At 39.4% G+C, this 19760-nt stretch overlaps 3 protein-coding genes across 3 annotated transcripts; 1 reads left to right on the top strand and 2 right to left on the bottom strand.

The window, feature by feature from the left end:
• The first annotated feature begins 751 nt into the window (after window positions 1-751).
• On the top strand, window positions 752-8889 carry pmm1 (phosphomannomutase 1). The gene is made up of 8 exons (XM_088317772.1): window positions 752-1153; window positions 1770-1887; window positions 3651-3727; window positions 3884-3975; window positions 4315-4414; window positions 4863-4938; window positions 6185-6300; window positions 8257-8889. The coding sequence occupies exons 1-8, from the start codon at window positions 1073-1075 to the stop codon at window positions 8359-8361; spliced, it is 765 nt and encodes a 254-aa protein (XP_088173898.1). The 5' UTR covers window positions 752-1072; the 3' UTR covers window positions 8362-8889.
• Window positions 8890-10630: 1741 nt separating this feature from the next.
• On the bottom strand, window positions 10631-14619 carry csdc2b (cold shock domain containing C2, RNA binding b). The gene is made up of 4 exons (XM_088317946.1): window positions 14414-14619; window positions 12325-12683; window positions 11813-11935; window positions 10631-11197 (listed from the first exon to the last, which is right to left on the bottom strand). Exons 2-4 carry the CDS (start codon window positions 12504-12506, stop codon window positions 11035-11037), a joined length of 468 nt encoding a protein of 155 aa, XP_088174072.1. The 5' UTR covers window positions 12507-12683; window positions 14414-14619; the 3' UTR covers window positions 10631-11034.
• Window positions 14620-16201: 1582 nt separating this feature from the next.
• Window positions 16202-19536, bottom strand: polr3h (polymerase (RNA) III (DNA directed) polypeptide H). The gene is made up of 6 exons (XM_088317172.1): window positions 19219-19536; window positions 18559-18655; window positions 17918-18004; window positions 17728-17791; window positions 17406-17637; window positions 16202-17248 (listed from the first exon to the last, which is right to left on the bottom strand). The coding sequence occupies exons 1-6, from the start codon at window positions 19384-19386 to the stop codon at window positions 17198-17200; spliced, it is 699 nt and encodes a 232-aa protein (XP_088173298.1). The 5' UTR covers window positions 19387-19536; the 3' UTR covers window positions 16202-17197.
• Between the last annotated feature and the right edge of the window lie 224 nt (window positions 19537-19760).

Below are 19760 nucleotides of genomic sequence, written 5' to 3' on the forward strand. Positions count from 1 at the left end.
AACATGACTAAGTAATTTGACTGTCTTATCCATACACAACCACATAAAGACATGTTCAGTGACACAAATATTTGTTTTTTCGTGACGTGCCAAGGGTTTTGAGAAAGAAAATGGCTCTTGCATTGGAACCATGATTTGTTTTTACTAATAAATGTTTTTGAGAAATGCACTTACTGTTTTGCAAATTTCAATTCTGATCGGAAAATATGTATGAAAATGACTGCGAAAAACCAACTTAATTGTTTCTACATATACAATTGTTTGTGGGGATACTTTTTAAGATTATTTGAGTGTTTTGGAATGTCATAAACAAACTTCTTAGAATTACAGTGGCAGCAAATGAAGATAAAACAGATTTAAGTGTTTCACCTATTTGATAAACCATGATAATATTGCCGAATACTATTTCTTACTTTACTTACTTACTTTTCACTAATATATACAAAATGTACGTAATACACATTTATAATCAAATGTATTTAATATTTTATTTTAGTTTAAACTGTGCACACGTACATTACACTGTATGAGAATATGACATAAACATGAAAAAAATAAATGTAATAATTAAACAAACCTGGATATATATATAGATAGATAGATAGATAGATAGATTTCTGTTCAGTTTGTTCGATCAAAGGTCAATTTAATTGCCAAGAAAGTGACCACCCCAAACCCCGCCCAGTCGATGACGTCACCACTGCCCATCTTGGCTATGATTGGCTGCCGTCCGAGCTTGACAAACGTGAAAGTAACCCGACACGTTTCAGAAGATGTGTCTTGGAAGGCGTGAGCTCCTTACGAAGATCCAAATATTAGGAACAGTGGACGTGAGGGAAACACGACAATATGCGATTATATTTTCATGAACAAACGAAATACTTTTGAAACGTAGGAGTCGAGGGCCTGCACTGATTGACTGGTGCAGTGTTTTGATGACTGCAAATTCCTCTCGGAATTCCCTTTGATTTTTGTGCACGTGTTCTCGAACAAGACTGTAAGTGCAACAGCTCGAATTAAAGGAGATCCGCCCCCACCTCATGCACACATCCTCCTCCCGCAAAAGACGTAAATGGAGCAGGTCGACATCTCTGCAGACAGAAACATCCTGTGCCTGTTTGACGTGGATGGTACTCTGACGCTACCGAGACAGGTGAGCTGTTTATGGATTCCTACAGATTATCGGCCACGACGACATTTAGGTGTACTGCAGAGTTGTGTATTCCCTGAGGGAGATGTGTCTGCAAGCACAAGGCATATTATACAGCCGATGATATTTTCACATATTTTACATGAGTAAAATCCTAGGGCACGTACCAAACGTCCAATAAAACGTCTCAATAGTCACAATTTACTCAATAAATGCACCCACTGAGTGTCAAATCTGGGTTTATTTAGTTGAAGACAAAGCTGTTATTAGTTTGTATGAATGACAACAGGTGGATATGGATGTACTTTCTGACACCTCGTGGAAGAGCATTTAATTGTTCCGCCTGTCACTATATGTCGTTGGAAGAGATGGATGAAAAAAGATGCACTATATTGAAAAACCACAGGACTGGATGACAAATATTGGGACACGCATCTTTTAATCTCAGTCACTGACTCTAACTCCACCACATCGAACATCTTTTTCATGAGATGTTGCAGTAAATGTGATACCTCCATCAATAGAGTATCTAAATGATCAGCTTCAGTTGAATTCAGTTCATATAAGTTCATGCTTTTCATCTTTGCATTGAGCAATATTGTCCCTTTTTAATTTGCAGAAAATAGACCCAGAGCTGGATGTTTTCTTCCAAGCGTTGAGAAGAAAAGTCAAGATTGGCATCGTCGGTGGGTCCGACTATTCCAAGATCGCGGAACAGCTCGGGGAAGGAGACGACGGTGAGTTGTTTGTCGTTCACTTGATACAGCGAATAAGGAACCAGCCACCACCGCCATTTTTCACTATACGCTATGGATATACAGCCACGACCTCAAATTGTGTGTGACATATAAACAGACTCAACCATAATACAGTGAACCCTCGCTACTTCGCGGTTCACCTTTCGCGGGTTCAGTGCTTCGCGGGTCTAAAAAATATTCGGGGGCATTGTAGTTTCGCCGAGCGGCACGACGGGGCGCTGGAGCGGTTAGACGGCCGGCGTGCGCCGAAGAAGAGCGTGGGCGAAGAGGAGAGTGGACGAAGAAGAGCAGGTTCCCCCGGGCACGATTTGGGGCGACGTTTCGCGCGGTTCGGACCGTACCAGAGCTCCGGCCGTCGTGCGTGGCAGTTAAGCCGTAGAGGAGCACCTTCCCCGGGCACGGGCGGTGTCAAGCGGCCCCTAAATTTAACCGAATGGAAGCTCCGGAGGAGGTGGGCATGCTCGCGTCACAGTTAAGCCGAAGATGAGCACCTCTTCCGCCGGGCACGAGCGGAGCGCGAGGCTGTCACTTATGAATGAATAAATAAATAAATGAAGAATGCCTCCTTTCATTTCACTGTCATGATCCGTGCCTGTCATGCCGCGTGTGTTTTTGTTTTTTCAGCTGTGTGGGCGTTCCTCCAGCGATCGTCTCGCGCCATGCGGTCAGCTGCTGCGAGACGCGCCCACCAGCCCCGCACCGGATTCCCATTCACTCACTGATTACACTCACTATATAATCCACCTACACTGACTTCCTGGCGTCGGATTGTTATCCTACTTGTGTCTGCGTTTGGAGAGTCCTGCTCAATCCTCCAGCTCTGCTGGAGGATCATAACATTCACAGGGCACACCGGACGGCGTACCAGCAGGTAAAAGTCGAAGTAATTAAATAAATACAAAAAGAAGTAATTGAATAAATACAAAAATAATGGCTGGGGAATAAAAAAATAATGAGTTTTAATAATAATAATTTTTTTTTTGTTATAACATGAATTTCACTCTCTCTCTATATATGATAATTATATATATATATATATATATATATATATATATATATATATATATATATATATATATATATATATATATAAGCATTTTTGAAGGTGCGCCGCTACTTCGCGGATTTTCAGTTTTCGCGGGTGGTCTCGGTCCCCATTAACCGCGATAACCGAGGGTACACTGTATCAACAACCACAATCGGAAAACTGCCCGCTATAGCAAGTCCTTGTATTACCTAAAGCTCTGTTTTTGTAACACTTGACTTACTCTTGGTTGGTTTTCAGTAAAAGTGGAAGAGCTGAACATTCATGTCTGCTCTAATGTTTTTTTTACCTCTGACGTCATGTCAATATTAGTTTTTAAAATCTGAATCCCAAACATGCTTTAGATAGCAGAAACATTGAGTCAGCTGATGTATTGACAAGTCACACTTGCGCAATTTAAGGAAATCCAATACAAAGGACCTTGTCAAAGATTCTAATTTGAACTGCACTGTCATACTGAGAGGTGTTTTCTCACATTTTGCACCTCTTTCATAATTACTAATCAAGAAAACCGAAACACAAGAAATAGTGTGACACCGTACAGTCGACCATACAGCAAATTCCAACCTACCTTACCACACTACAACAATGTATATTTATCAGGGATCTAATCTTCTTCACTATTTTCTTTACACAATCTTGCGCTCAGTAAATATGCGTGAGCACGTTTGTCCACCTTTTTCGTCCTCTCTTGCAGTCATACACAAGTTCGACTATGTATTTGCCGAGAATGGCACGGTGCAGTATAAAGATGGCAAACTCCGGTCAAAGCATGTAAGTAAGTCACAGTGGTGGGAAGTTATTAAATACAAATACTTTTTTTAAAGATGATTTGTGGCGAGAGCATTCCGCTTTCTATCAGTCTAAAAACCACCAGAGAAGAAATAGTGAGAAATATGATTCACGTTGGCCTATGTTTCATCTTCACAGGCAATCCAGAACCATATTGGGGAGGAGCTCTTGCAGGACATCATCAACTTCTGCTTGGGCTACATGGGGCTCATCAAACTACCAAAGAAAAGGTCTGCAACGTACAGTATTTATCTTTTTTTCCTGTTGTGCAACAATTCCACATTCTTTTAATCATCAGTGTCAATGTCATGACAAAAGAGGACAGAAAAGTCCAACTGCAACAAAATACGGCCATGTTATTACTTCGTGGCTCTGTTATGGACTCTTGAAATTCTTTAAATAATCATATAATGCTCAGTTTTGTGCACACCTTAAACGTGTTGTCGTGTCTTGTACAGCCACTGTAATACAAAGTGAAACCTGTCGAACTGGAGGGGAAAAAAAAAAAAAAAAAGATTTCTGTGAGGAATGTCCTTTCCAAAGAATGAAGAATGCCTCTCTATCTTCAGGGGGACATTCATTGAGTTCAGGAATGGAATGCTCAACATTTCCCCCATCGGTCGGAGCTGCTCCTTGGAGGAACGAATTGAATTCTCTGAAATTGATAAGGTAAAATATTCTTTGTGGAATGGAATTAGAATATTTAGGATGCTAATCAAGTGATATATACCGGAGGCTGTTCTCACTAAAGTACCGTGTTAGACTTTTCATCCATTTTTGTTGATATGAAAACCTGTATGAAACGATAAGTGGCAAAACCAAAATAGTTAATGTTTGGTCGCTAAACAAACTGGTCTGTTATTCATGAACTGTGTTTAATTAAGCAGAGACTTGCTTCACTTTGAGGACAGTTGACTCGGTTGCACATTGATGGATCACTCGAGCGGACAGAAGAAGTTTAACCCCTCAGCTTCTGGCTAGAATTCACACAATTCAGCTTTAGTGGGTGTAATGAACGTGATGCGTTTATTAAATGCTAGTTGTCGTCAGAGGTGCCGTACATTAATTCCGTTACAAATTTTATGCTGCAACTGTGTGGTTTTTTTTTTCTTCAAAGAGAGAAAAGATCAGGGAGAAATTTGTTGCTGCCCTGAAGGAGGAATTTGCTGGGAAGGGATTGCGGTTCACCAGAGGTGAGAGCGCCACAGGAAATGTTGATTTGCATGACATCATGATCTGAGTTATTATAGCCATGACTTATTTATACAGTTTGAAAAAAAAAATTCTTAGCATGATGGCACGTGTGTTTATCCTCATTCAACCAAATAATTTTTTTATAGTGAATCAACCACAATTGGACTGTTTTGATTGTCTATCTGTGAAGTTAGAAGCAGTGCGGTTGGACCAAAAGAAAGTTTTATTCTCCTTGTAAGGACATTTTTTGAAAAAAAAAATCAATAATACTTGCACACTCTTGTTGTTGTGATGCCTCAAGCCACAGTCGGAATGCATCTTCACTCTTATAACCGTTTAAAAAAAATTTTTTTCAAGTTATCAAGCAACTTAAAACAGGTCCATAATGCAAATATAAAATAATATCTATAATTTTATTCTTATGTGCAGTATGTGTTTTCATGAACGTGAACATTCATAGCCCCAACTTTAGCCTGACTCTCTGCACCTCCTAACTAGGGGATTGGACCGGAATTAAGTGATGAGGACGCGTGAGGAGGTGTGTGAGCAAAGCAGCCTTCTGATTGGCTGCTTGACCTGCAGCTGGTGCCTTGGTCATATGACTTGTAATGAGGCTAAGAGACCAGGCAAGGGGGAAAGTATTTAGGTTTGATGGGGGGGGGGGTTATGTGGAGCCTAATTTTAAAGGTCAACATAGGTTTTCCCTATTCCCTTGTGAGTTTAATTCTGAAGTTGTCTAAAAATAAATAAATAAAAGGTTTTAATGAGGACTGAGTGAATGCCTTTTTTTCTATTATTGCAATCATCACTAAACTGGTTCTAAAACAACACAATGACTCATCTGCCTACAAGCTCACTGAACTGTGAGAACAAAACAGGTCTGATTGAAACAGTTAAGAGGCGGCGGCAGTTACAGCCGTTGTTTTGATGGCAAAGAACAGTTGTTGCACAAAGCTGAACACAACGAAGGGAGAGACGCGCGTTTACTGGGAGAAGAGTCAAGAGTTCGTTTGACGGCATATGGCAGGGTGCTAATTGTTTTGTTTGTCCTTGTTAAAAAAAAAAAAAAATTACTCTCATTTGTTCTGTACTTGTTGCTTTTCAAAAATATTTGCTCACTCTTTTGTGTTTGCATAGCAATTGTAGTCTAATAGGTGGAATTAAAACTGGCAATCAAATGCAACATGAGTGATGTTTTATGCAGGCTTGTGAGAAAACAGTATTGACGTTGTCTTCTGCTCTTAGGCGGCCTCATCAGCTTCGACGTGTTTCCTGAAGGCTGGGACAAGAGATTATGTCTCGATCTGCTGGAGTGCGACGGCCTGGACTCTATCTACTTCTTTGGCAATGAGACGTCAGATGTACGTTTATTTGTTGGATTTGTATATTCACATCACACAGTGCACAGAGACCAAACGAGCATACGGTCTTTGGCCACCATATTAGGTACAAAAACAAAATGTAATAAAATAGTAATAATAATAAAATCCAATCACAGAGCTGCCTAAAATTCAAATCAGACATGAATTATTTAATGTCCATACTAGTGCTTTAGTTTTTTTTTTTTTTTACATTTTAGGTGTTAATTCTAATGGTTCAGAGTGCCAACATGTGAGAATTGACTCTTAGTAGGATGCAGTTTACGCACCACAAAATTATGAATTATTCTGCAGTCAAATGTACAAAGCAAGGTGAGCCGCAAATGTTGAAGCGAGGCAACTGGACTACCTTGATATGTGCCTCAGAGTTTGTGTCCCAAGGAATGTTGATGTTCTTGCCTACTGTGGTTTCAGTGAAACAATTGTCCTGCATACCAATTAGTTATTTACTTGTGGTAATTATGCCTTCACATGTCTGAACACGGCATTCTGATTAATATTGCGTTTACGGAAATAGTTAAGCAGAAAAATCCACCTCTGTTTACCCAGCTCAGAGGGGTGGCCATTTTGTCATTTTTGGTCTGCTGAAAATGACAGTTGCTAAGGCCTCAGGAAACAACCAATCACAGCTCACCTGTTTCCTGAACCTGAGCCATGATTAGTCGTTTTCTGAGCCCTGAGCAAATGGGAAGTCATTTTCAATCAACAGCAAGTAGCAAAATGGCCGCCCCCTGAGATAGCTAAAGATTTTTGGATTTTGCTGCTTAACTCATATGCCACAAACGCAATATTATTCAGAATGCCGTGTTTCTACTAATGGGAGTGCATAGAACATATTCTTGAACAGAAATATTTTGGGGTTGACTTCCCCTTTAAGTCCACTCTTGAGTAGAATAAGGGAATCTTTTTTTTTTTATCTTAGCTCATGCCAAAGATGCAATAGCAGTGTTGGAGTCAAACATTAACATTGCGCGTTAATGTTTTGTGAGGAGAAACTATAATATGTAAAAATGAAATCCTATACTGTCAACAATTGGAAAGAAGCCCTTCCATCACAGTTAAGCATGGTTCTTTAAGTATCTTCTTAGCAACATATTCCAGTCATATTTACACATGGCTGTTTACTGTTGATATAATAGTTGCCAGACCTTTATTAAAAAAAAAAAATAAAAAGATTTAGCCTCTGACTATACATTTTTGCAGCAAGATATCATGTACATCATTGTCCAATTATGCATGAACAAAGACGAGAGGAATTAAACATATTCCCACCAGGGGGAACCACAATACAGGCTCATAAACATGGCAGGATGGGATACAAAGCCACCAACTACCACACGTTCTAATTAGTTTTGTAATCGCAGCTGCAGTGAATCATACTCGTGTTGATTGCACAGGTGTACCTCATTTTGTGGCCAGCGGGTGGACATCATTTGAAATTGAACAACGTGACTTTTTGTTCCACTTCAGTTAGCACTTTGGTCAATCTGCTTTGTTAAGGAAAGAGTATAATTTTTAAGATAGTTGACATCGGTCAGCACGAGTAATTTTGAAGGCCCTGGGCAGACTACAAAGAGGCAGAAATCTGACCAAATGAAAAATAAATCGATAAATAACATGTACATACATACGCTACATGCAGTAAAGCCAACATTGTTGAGAATTAATGAATGCAATTTCATAAAGCAAACATTAAAATTTAAGTTAAAAATCTAAGTCGTTGCTTCTGATTATGTTTGGGGAAGGCCTTGTTAGCCGTGCCTTCCCACCACTGAATCCCAGTCGGGGGTCAGATATGCAGGTGTCGTGAAGAGAAAGTCCTCTTCTATACATCTGAGAGGTTAAAGGTCATAGGTCAGATCAAGAGGAGAGGGTTCAACAAGACAAAAATGTAATCAGGCCGCACTAATTGTGTCTTTTTTTGTTCCCCCCCCATAGGGTGGGAACGATTATGAAATCTTCAATGACCCGCGTACAATCGGCTTCACGGTCGACTCTCCGCAAGACACTGCCAGACAGTGTCGGAAACTTTTCTTCGTGTGAACCCTGATGCTATTTTCATAGCTCGAGGAGTATTTGTTATACCTGCTGAAAATCAACCAGTGGAGCGGAACAGGTTGGTTGTGAACTACTGAAAATGCACAAGTGCGGATTTTCTCCATTATATTGTGATTGCTGTAGGAAGAAAAAGAGGACTTAAGATGCATGACTCACAAAATCTAACAGATAGTGTTCCGTATTCTTTATAGAAGATGGGTGGATTGAAGAAAATGATATAGTCAAAGGAAACATTTTCTTCTTAAAAGTTTTTGTTAAAAATATCTGCAGTCTAACCCAAAATAGAGTGAAAAGGACAATGTCTTTTGTACTTTGAGGTGCAAAACATTCCTAGTCTGTTAATGTCTTTGAGGTACATTTTATTTATTGATTTATCTGCTTTTATCCTGTTTATAATAAGTACAACTGAATTAGAATTTTTAACATTTTGACTTAACAGTGTATTAAGCTTCTGTGACTAAGTCACCATGGAAACTTAAGGAATGTGTATATTAAAGGGGAAGTTGCCCCCCCCCCCCCCCCAAAAAAAAAAATATTTGCAATAAAATGTTCTATGTGCCGTCAATAGTCTAAACATGGCATTCTGATTAATATTGTGTTTGCAGGATATGAGTCAAGCTGCAAAATCCACCTGTTTTTAGCAATCTCAGGGGGCGGTCATTATGTCACTTCTGTTGACTGAAAATGACATCGCTGGCACAGCTTCAGAAAACATGTGACCTGCAATTGGTCATTACCTAAACCCTGAGCAACTGTGATGTAATTTTCATTGACAGAAATGACAAAATGGCCGCCCCCCGAGATGGCTAAAAACGTGTGGATTTGACTGCTTAACTTGTTTTCCACAAACACAATATTAATCAGAATGTCACGTTTCGCCTAGTGGGCCTTCATAGAACCTATTCTTGTAAAGAAAAATTTTAGGTTGACTTCCCCTTTAAATCTTTTTAGAGGCCCTTATGTATACTGCATGTCAGTGATCATCTATCATTGATTATCATTTTTATTGACCATGGTTATCAAAATGTTATGAGTGTCCAGAGGAAAAGTCACTACATTTATTAATGACCAATAATGAAATGTTTTTGATTTTGTCTGCCTCTGGCTTGTCAACATATCAACCTTGAAAGTGATGAGGAAGAGGAATAGGTACTGTAGCCTGCGCTGTAAGAGTCATTAATCCGGTACTCTTGATTGCTTGATTAAATACTTTACTAATAAATCTTTTTGACATCATTTCACATTGCTCAACATTTGCTCTTTCTACATTTGGATCGCTGACATCCGAAAATATGACATTGTGCCTTACCTACACGTGCACTTGTATGCACATACAAGAACAAATGTGATTTTTTTTTTTAAATGTTTATTTGCATCCTTCTTAAGGATCCTGATGACTTTGAGCATAATCTATTCTAGAGCATTTTAATCAACGTGTGACGTTAATATGCTGTGTCGTGTGATGATGTGTAATAGTTGCAGTATTTACTAGTTGGCATATGGCAATGGATGGTCAATAAAGATGACATTTACTGTGCTTGGCCTCAGATTGTCGTTAACTCTTTGGTAAGGCTTGGTTTGTTCTTGCGTTAAGCACATTGAGTTGTCTTGTGGATGAAATGTGCTCTATAAATAAATCTGCCTTGCCTTACAGGAGTGTGATGTCTACAAACTGTATGTCTTAATAAAATCTGCAATATCCTTTCGAGCCAGTGTGTAGACTTCTCAAGTCCTCCTCAATCAAAAAAACAGACACAAATTGTGAATCATCAGATAGTTGTAATTCCGAGGCTGCGTAGAAGCCACCAAAGGAAACAAAACTTTGAGGTGATGAATAATAATCCAAATCCTATGTTGACATTTCAGGCAGTGACACAGAGAGAATTGCTAAGAGGTCGGAGTACAGTTAGAAGAGAATATAACTTGATCACAACCTGAAATTCTACAGTACAAACAACAGTGCTGTGACAATGACCAACTCTAAAGTCATTTAGTTGACTAATTAATCATACACAAAACACACAACAGTTCACAGCTCCATACACTGCATTGTTTGAAACAACAGCAAAACGAGTGGAACTGGATCACTCTTATTTTGTGTTAACTCATAGGAGAGTTTCACATTTGGGGATATTTTGGTATTCAAACGATCAAAGATCAACAGTTAAATAATCAAAAGGAATAAACACGAGACAACAAAATGTTTGATATACATCTTCCGCGTTCCTCCAGAATGATATAATAATGAATAAAGACTCATTTGACTCTTCCTTTTCTGTTTTAATGCTCTATTTCTTTACCAAGCAAAACATTCACATTGATTCTTTCCCCTTGCATTGAACTTGCAGTTTACCTTAAGTACTTGGAACAATATTAAGTGGCAGATTTGCTACTTTAAGTATCAGGAAAGGAAGTTTATTTGGTAAGAGGAAGGAATCACGTCTGGCACCTTCTGTCATTCCCTACCTCTGTTTGCAGATCTTGCGTGACAAACAAAAATCAAATGTTTGATACCATCCGAGTTAAGTGGAGGAGCAATCGCTAACGGGTGGGCAAAACTGGAACGTAAAAGGAAACATGCGCATGATGTACTGTACGTTTTCAGTCCCTCCATCTACACCACCCGTCACCTACATCCGGCGGTCCTTGAGATCAAACCTAAGAACTGATGATCTGCCCGGACCAGGTCTCGTGTTTCGTGCCTGGGTTGAGATGAATTATCTTCACCTCCACCGCCTGCACTTTCAGGTTCTTGGGGGGGACTCTGCACACTTTGTATGTGACCTCATCGCCCTCGACGGGAACATATTCGCCATCGATGCTGAAACACAAGACAAATATACTGAGCCTGCCACTGTGTCGGCAAATATACTCTCAAGCAGTGAGACTGACAAAATTATAAAATGACAGTTGTGGTATCAGATGTAAAAGGCGGATATTAAATATCTAATATTAGAGTTCTTTTATTACTTGACCCGAGTAGTTTTCTAGTAAGGTTTAATTTCAGACTAGTAGGCCAAAAGAGGCACCAGTATAGGAAAAAAAAACATTACTAGTGCACCCTAGCAGTTCCATTCTTGTGCTGAATTTTCTTATGGAAGAGAAAGAGAGTACTAGCACATTGAGCTTAAGATCAATAAAGGCATTTATTCAATATCATATATCTTGATATGCTTGATAGAGAGGCAACTAGTGCATAACACATGCCTACTAGTAGTCTGGGTGCAGCATATTAGTTTACTAATATAATTTAATTGCATTCTTGTAGGCCAAAAATAGAATTAGTGGGAAAAGTGTTGCTACTGAATCGTCCTACTAGTGAATACAAAGACTGTGCGAGTAGATGGACTTTATGGTGAATATCAAGGATATTGAATAAATGGAGCTTTCTTTCCATGCGCTCAGAGAGCGTCATCACGTGTTGACTGCCACTCACTCTGAGATGTGAACAAAGATGTCTTCGCCACCATGGCTGGGCCGGATAAAGCCGTGTCCCTGTGACCTTGAGAAGTTCTTACAAACGCCCTTGAACACCGGACCTGAGTGAGCTCGGACCGTGCTGCGTGCACACAGAGAGAGAGAGAGGGGGGGGGTGTTACTTTTGCAAACCCCGAAAAAGAAACAAAATGAAGAAACAGAAATGAAGAAATGAAAGCGAAACTCGAGGATGACAGTTAGCGAGAACTTCCTCATTGTGTTGCAAACGCGACTAATGAGTTGACTCAATGGCAATGTTGATGAAAATCATGAAATCTAAGATTAATTTATATTATGAATAGGACTGTTTCTTCAAAGTTGCTTTTTTTCTTATCCTCTGATTGGTTAGTTAGAGCAAGCCAAATTAGACAAGCAAAACACATCTTTGACCATCTGCAAACATCAATTAGTGCATTAAAAAAAATTGGGTTTTTTTGGCACAGATATTTGTTTTTCCTAAGAGTGACTTACGCTGAGTACGTGCGAGTACGTTTGGTCGGCAGCGGGCTGGGGAGTTCCCTTGGTAGCGCCTTCTCCCCCCTTTCCTCCCAAACCCGACTGCCCTCCCTCAGGAAGGGGAAAGACACGGTGAGAGGGGCGTCGGGAGATCGGAGCGGGGTCGCCGAGGGTGACGTGAGGCTGGGGTCCGTCATGCTGAGTTCGGTCGGAGGACGACGGGGATGTGGATGCTTCTGGTGCGCTTCAAGCTGCAGTCGGCGAGTGTGCTGCTAAACACAGTTGTCTTCTGTGAGGCCTCCTTCAGTGTGGGGCACGCGCTCAGCAAGTTATCCAGGTCAGCACTGTCACTTCAAGTCTATCAGGAGGACATGCTGTGACGAGGAACAACACACGGAGAAGGACATGTAAGACATGTAGACGTGACGATGGCGAAGAGAGCTGAGAGGAGCTTGTTTCAGTCAAATGTTGTAAGGCCTGGGTGTCAAACTTGGTTTTATTGCAGCCTACACAGTAGTGTTCTGATTATAAAAGACAAACTGCATACTTGTATCATCGTTACGAGTCTAACAGTACGGCAAAAATTATGGTATATGTATCTGTAATGCTTTGAGTTAACAGAATACGATTTAATCAAATTTAAAATGTAACATCAAAAGCTGAAACTGTTTCATTATTTGAAAGTCAAAGAGTAACAGTTTGAACATTGTGAATATTTATGATAAAAGTACATAAGAAGCTGAGCTGCACTGTGTTTGTTGACTGTCCGGGCATGTGGCAAGAGTGCCAAGTGCACTTTTTGTCCCTTATGGCTAGCTTTGAACAAAAGTAAATGACAAATGATGGCAACGTTTTTGCAGACCACTTGAAATCACATGCAGAGGGCCTGAAATTTGACAGCTGTAGTGTAATAGGCTATCGCCTGAAATATGTTTTATTGTCTTTATTAGTGGTGGGGCAATTATATGGGATTAATTGTTGATCAAGTGGAAGTAACTGAGGCAAACTGGAATCCACTGACTACATAAGACTACTTTGTTGGAACCAGCAGACACTGAGATTGGAGTTCAAAACTTCAGAGAGAAATCTGAAATTTCCTTTATAAAGAACAATAAATCAATGGCTTGACTGTTCATGTTCCCAATTGTCTTAATCAAATGTCCATTTCTGAACATATATACATATTCGCCTCGCATGGCCACAATAAATACAGCGCAAGCCAAGTTTGAGTAGCAGAAGACATTTGCAGCCATTTGAACACAATAATATATTTAATAATCAGGATCCTTGGCGAGTATGATGTATTTTATTTATATTTTCGTCAGGTTCTTAGATTAATATTGATTCTGAATATCTCCAGATGTTTTATATTTGTGTTTAGTATTGATGGTTTCTATAACTGCAAAGTGATAGTAGTGTTATTAATGAGTGCATTAAGTTGTCTGAGTACCAAATGCATGGCATGCCATGACAATAAATATTTAAAAATTAATATAGTATATATTAACCTTCAAACAAAAAAAATCACATAATTTCTTCACAATTGTTTTAACAGGGATGATTCATTGCGTTGCTGTAGAGCCACGCCGCACTGTGTGCGTCTCACGCCCACTCCAGTATGTGATGCTCGCGGGTGACGTCAGAACAGCTGCAGGAGGCCACCACCAAGTGACGTCAGCAACCCCGTCCCCAAATCCCAAATGCTTTAAAAATCACATTATTCATCTTTTTAGCGGGGAAGTAGCAACAACAAGACAAAACGGAAAGGGCAAATGGTGACACAATGACACCTGAGTGAGTCGGAATACCAAATAACAAGCAAATGCACAGAAATGCATTATATTATACATAAAATACACAAAATATTTGCTTAATCCCGCTCCTAGAAGAATCTCACAGTAAAGCATGGATGGTATTAAAAGAACAGCTGACTGTCAATTTAAGCCTCTTAGCAACCACACTACTCAATCACTAGATGATATCTGAACGCTATTTTGACTTCCTGTCATATGAGCCGTCTCCATCCAAAAACAAAAGGCTCCCTCATTGACCGTCCCTCTGCTGTGGATCTCCGCCATGCATCACGAAGACGAATGTTACTTACAGCAACGGCCATACCAGCTGGTTGGACGATGAGCTCACTGTGCCAATGTGTGCGTTGAGTCGATGCGTGGCATTATATAAGAGCTAAATTAAATAAATAAGTGGGGAAAAACCTGATGTGACGGCGGGCGTGCGAGCGTGCGCAGCTGGCGGTGGTTTCCGATGGCGTGATGCGAGAGTGCGCATGCGCATCGCGCTCCTGCACCCTGCGAGCGGATGGGAAGCGTTCTAAGTGGGCTCGCTTTGGCCGAAACTTCGCTTTGTACATCTCTTCCGTGACGTGACCGCACGGTTACAAGTCGTATTAGTGGAGAGAGTACGTGTTTATTTATCTGCACTATTTGGGGAGTTTAAGAGATAGTATTAATTGCAGACAGTGGTCCTTGTGTGGGGATTTATTATATTATTATAGAGACCATCAATATTACACAAAAACACATTACTGTGGACTGGGCTTGTTTGCGAATAACAAAAATTATTAGAGAGTGTTTGCAATTGGGGGGGAAATTCCCTTTTGTCAATTGGTACCGTGAGATACGAGTTTGTTCATTCCTATACGTTACCACGACCATAACTCAAATGACTCTTATCTCAAAATATCATCTCTTTCAAATAAATGAAAATGCAAACTACAGAAATAGTTTTTTTAAATAGAAAAAATGTACTTGATGTTCAAAAAATATACAGCAATGCCATATTTAAATACAATTAAAAAGAAGTTAATTTTTTTTGTCACGCTTTGCGTCAAATGCTATGCTGCTCCCAGCCTTGGCCACCTGGGGGCAGTAGAAGACAGATTGATATACTGTGCAAAGACGTCGCGACACTGTAGAATGCTCAGCTCCTTGCAGAGGATAAAGAATAAGACTATGATCATTTCTGTATTGAATCTCTAAATGTGTTGCTGCACCATTTGTATTCAAATAAAAAAAGTTTGGTCAATACTCATCAAAGAGAGCCAGCCATTTTCACCACTTCAGCCTAGCACACGCACCCCCCCCCCCACACACACACACGTACACACGTGTACTGTCCCATAGTATAGATTTGTGAAAAAATATCAAATTGATTACATTTCTGACATCCAATGTTTTTGTCCCAACGCCATTGATATGTTTCCAGTTGTGTTAGCATTAGCATGAAGCTAGAGGACTAATTGCTAAGAGACGTGGTCGTTAATACAAGTGTAATTCTCCTAGTTTTATGTTTAGTTGGCAGTAAACTTCATCCGGGGGGAACCATTTAACAACCTGAAGCCTTAAAAAAGAAAAAAAAAGACTTGTTCACCATATGATAAAGTGTTGCTTGTTATGAAATTATTTAAAATGAGTGCACTGCCACCATACAGTGCTCTGATCTCAAGTTGCACTCGCAAATCAAAGCAAAATAAATCGGCCAAATGATAGATTTTGAGGTTCCACCACTGCATTTATTCAACCTAGTATGTACAGTATTTTGTGCGATTGTAACATTTGATTCTGGGGAAAACGTGCCTTTCTCAGATAACAAGATAAAAGCAAATATGCTTTTTGAAATAGCCAAATAAAAGTCAGAACTGAAAAAAGTTGTAGCTTACTCGTCCCAAACATGCAGCACATTTTTTAATGTAGCCCAACAATGCTATTACTGCGTGTTTCAGCCAATTATTTTAAAATTTTACTATTCCACAATTAGTGTTACATTTCAAAAAATGTTTATTAAAAAAATAAAAATTCTATACATTTTACATGTGCGATCTGACTTTTCTTCAACAAAGTGGGTGCTGGCGTAATAAACTGCAAAGTTCATGTGTCATCTGTAGATTGCCCTTTATTTCCAAAATAAGCTTATGTCAAAGGAATGATAATTTCCCAAAAGTCTTAAAAAGTAAATCTGAGTTGTATTGCACGGTCCTTAATTCTGCAGAGAAAGGTTTCTTTCTACTGAATGATGTTATTGTATTTTAAAGACAGCGAAGGGAGTCACATGAAAGCCATCCACTTTATCTGATTGTTTTTTGTGTTATTTTAATGCAACATGACCTAGTTTTACCAGATAACCGAGAGAAGCACCCAATGACCTCACAGTGGTCACATGAAACACATTACGTGTATATAATTATGTCCTTCAAAATATAGGATTTAAAAGAATTTTTCTAATCCGTCGTGGCTTCCTGTCGCCACACAAAGTGATAGATTACAATGATGATAGACCCTTCACTTTATTTGATGTCTTTCTGTACTTAATAAAACACCATAGAAATAAAACATTAAATATCACAGAAAAATATGTTTGTGGGTTTTCAGCACCTCAGAGTTCTGCTTCTTTTTGACATCCTAAATCAAACACGTCACCCACAGATTACATAATCTGATCACATAATTAAGCACTAGTTTTGGCACACTGCACACCGAGCAATGCAGCCAAAGTGGACCGGCGTGAAGAAAATTATTAAAAATTATTGTTTTTTTGTGAACGCTTGGTGTTACTTGACTTCAATGAATGCCTTATGTTTCATTGATTAGAGAAGTACTGCCCAATGTGAAATATGACTAAAAAAAGGGTACTTATCGATCATTCCGCATTAAATACACAACAGATTCATTCAAAATAAACATGACGCTTGTAGGTCTTTTAGGTGAGTTTTCACACATGATCTTCCTCAGCATGGCAGTTCTGTCCAAATGTCCATTTTTAGTCTCGTTAAATCTGCCAGTGAAGTAGCAGGACTCAAAGTCAAAAATCAAGTTTTGCTCCAACCACGAATCATCCAGATGATGATGGTTTAAATAATCTCCTCTTCAAACTAGTTGTTCCACCATGACAGCAGCCCCAGGCCTGGCTCACAAATGGTCCCCTGAGACAATAAATATTGGGTCAGATTCTGTGTTTTTCCCATGGTATGCTATTGTCAATATTTTAATACACACTCATGAGCCACAACATCAGCAACACCGATCCAATATAACATCAATGAAAAGTTCTGCCTTTATGTAGCCTTTATAAAATCTTACTATTATAGTATATGGCGCATCCTTCTTCTCGCCGGGATCTTGTGCCGGAGGCGGTGCTGTCGACTGGCCAGGTTCGGCGGGTGGGGCTTCAGTTATAGGGCCCGTTGGTGATGTATCCAAAAATATCTCATCGGCCACTCGAAAACGAATCTCCTCTCCTTGGTCCATGTAGAGGTCGTGTGCTCCTTCATCCGTCTCGTATTCCCAAAGCCAAACTTGCTCGGCTTCGTCGCTTGAGCTGTGGCTAAGGAAGACTACAGCCAAGACTATAAATCCACTTCTATTAAAGACACTTCATTGCAAGTAACATTTTAGAGGATACAATTTGGTGGGTTGTTGAAGAGACTCTGGTGGGATGAGAATGTCATCAAAGAAGCCCATTGTCACTGCAAAATGGAAACAGCCAGCTGTCAGTGTTCAGCTACTTATTATACAGCGGGATGGATTTTAATTACAGTAACTAAGAGGAAAAATGTGCAAAATAAATTTGAACAAATTAATAAGTGAGTTACCATGAACGCCCTCCTGACTGCAATATTTGATCTTGCCGACCAGTATCTCGTCCAGAAATGGGTGAAAAACAACATACCTGAAATGAACTGACAGCAAAAAGGGAATCATGGTAAAAATCATTCAAAAAATGAATTCAAGATGATTTCAGGATGACTGCCTTAATAATTTTCTTTAAAAAAAACTATTTAAAATTATTATTTTTTTTGCAATCAATGGTAAAAATTATGCAATGCCCCCGGAATGTGATTGAAATATCAAGCAGGTCTTTAATTTTGTAATTAACATACGGAGTTACAAACATTTATGCATTAGGAGAGGTACTTGATAAGCAGCATTTGATGTTTTTTTCCATGTAAACAAAAAAAACAATAACCTTGCATTGCGATCATATTGCAACTTCAAATCACATTCATGTAATTGAATACAGAAGACAGTCTCAGTACAGGACGGAACCTGTTTTTTTTTTTGTTTTTTTTTACAAACACATCATGTTGTGCTTGTTCTTAATGGGCAATTAAATGAGAGATGTTCCTAAATACATAAAGGCATTTTTTTGTTCATTTTAGGCTAAATGTAATGAACAAGAAAGAAGCAGACAACGTGATGCAGCAATAACAGTCAAGCTGCCACCTCATCATACCTTTAGTGTGTGATGCACCGTCCCCTGGGAATATGTAGGAATCTTCCAGTTTGGTGATGTCGTACAAGCAGATGCAGAGGCCGACATTGTAGACCACCTGAGGTAAGAAGAGAGTGCAACTATAAAGCAAAGAAAGAGCTCGCTTGTCATTATGCAGTTGCATTTGGAAAATCCCCTAATTAACAGCGTGTCCGAGGTTCCTTCCATCGATGCAATTATATCTTGCCTCTGTTGACAAGTGCGTGGTTAACTTCATCAATACATTTCCAGATTCAAATTAAAATGCTATTCAAACAGTCCTCTACATCGTGCAATTCACATTTTTGCATCATAAAACCAAGATGCAACCTATTAATTGAACACCAGTGCCTCACCATTACGAGACTTCAAACATAACTGAGCACGACATACATGCTCGTCTTTATTTCTATATTTATCATGCACGTGTAGCGGGGGCGTAAGATACAAACATAAAATAAAATACCACAGTTAAATTAATACACCAGAGACCGATTAACGTTGTAATAGAGCTCGACTCTTGCGTTCATTAGATCATTTGCTGTGGCCAGTGACGAGTAGTACAGAAGTGCTTCCTTCCTCGCTCATCGTCAAAAAACACAAGCAAGTAAAATGTTTCAGCACGTAGCGACGTAAACTCACTTTGTTAGCCAGCTTTTTGTTCAGCTCCTCGGACACAGCCTCGTTGAGCTGTCTGTGAAAGTTCCACGGAGGGATCCTGACTGTGTCCACCATCTCCACCAACACAAACATGGTGCAGATACGGGTGCAAGCTACATGTGAAGGTTGAAGATATTTTCGTTTTATCATCTATCAAACATCTAAGAGACGTATGGAGGGGTTGGAGATCACTCCGTTTTCTCAACCATCAAACATCTTACAGAAGTAAGCAGATACAAACGTAAAGTCGTCGTTGACAGCGTAGGAAAGATGTTGCCACCAAGTGAATCTTTTACGACAGTGCCGGTTAGTTTACGACGTGTCATGAAATTTAAAGGCACAGATAAGTATTTTACTAACTACTGATGTTGGGGAATTAGAGCATTATAATCGATGTCCTTTCGAGATGTAAACATTTAAATTGCGCTATGCATTTATTAAAATAGTTCTAAATAGAGCCATTTTCGAAAGGCTTGCATGCATGTGAATTTAGATTGATGATTAAAAAGGCGTTTGATCATGGT

Source organism: Idiotropiscis lumnitzeri, chromosome 15 (genome assembly GCF_059441095.1).
Source record: "Idiotropiscis lumnitzeri isolate Australia: NSW breed Sydney's pygmy pipehorse chromosome 15, RoL_Ilum_1.0, whole genome shotgun sequence".
In the NCBI taxonomy this organism is placed as follows: domain Eukaryota; kingdom Metazoa; phylum Chordata; class Actinopteri; order Syngnathiformes; family Syngnathidae; genus Idiotropiscis; species Idiotropiscis lumnitzeri.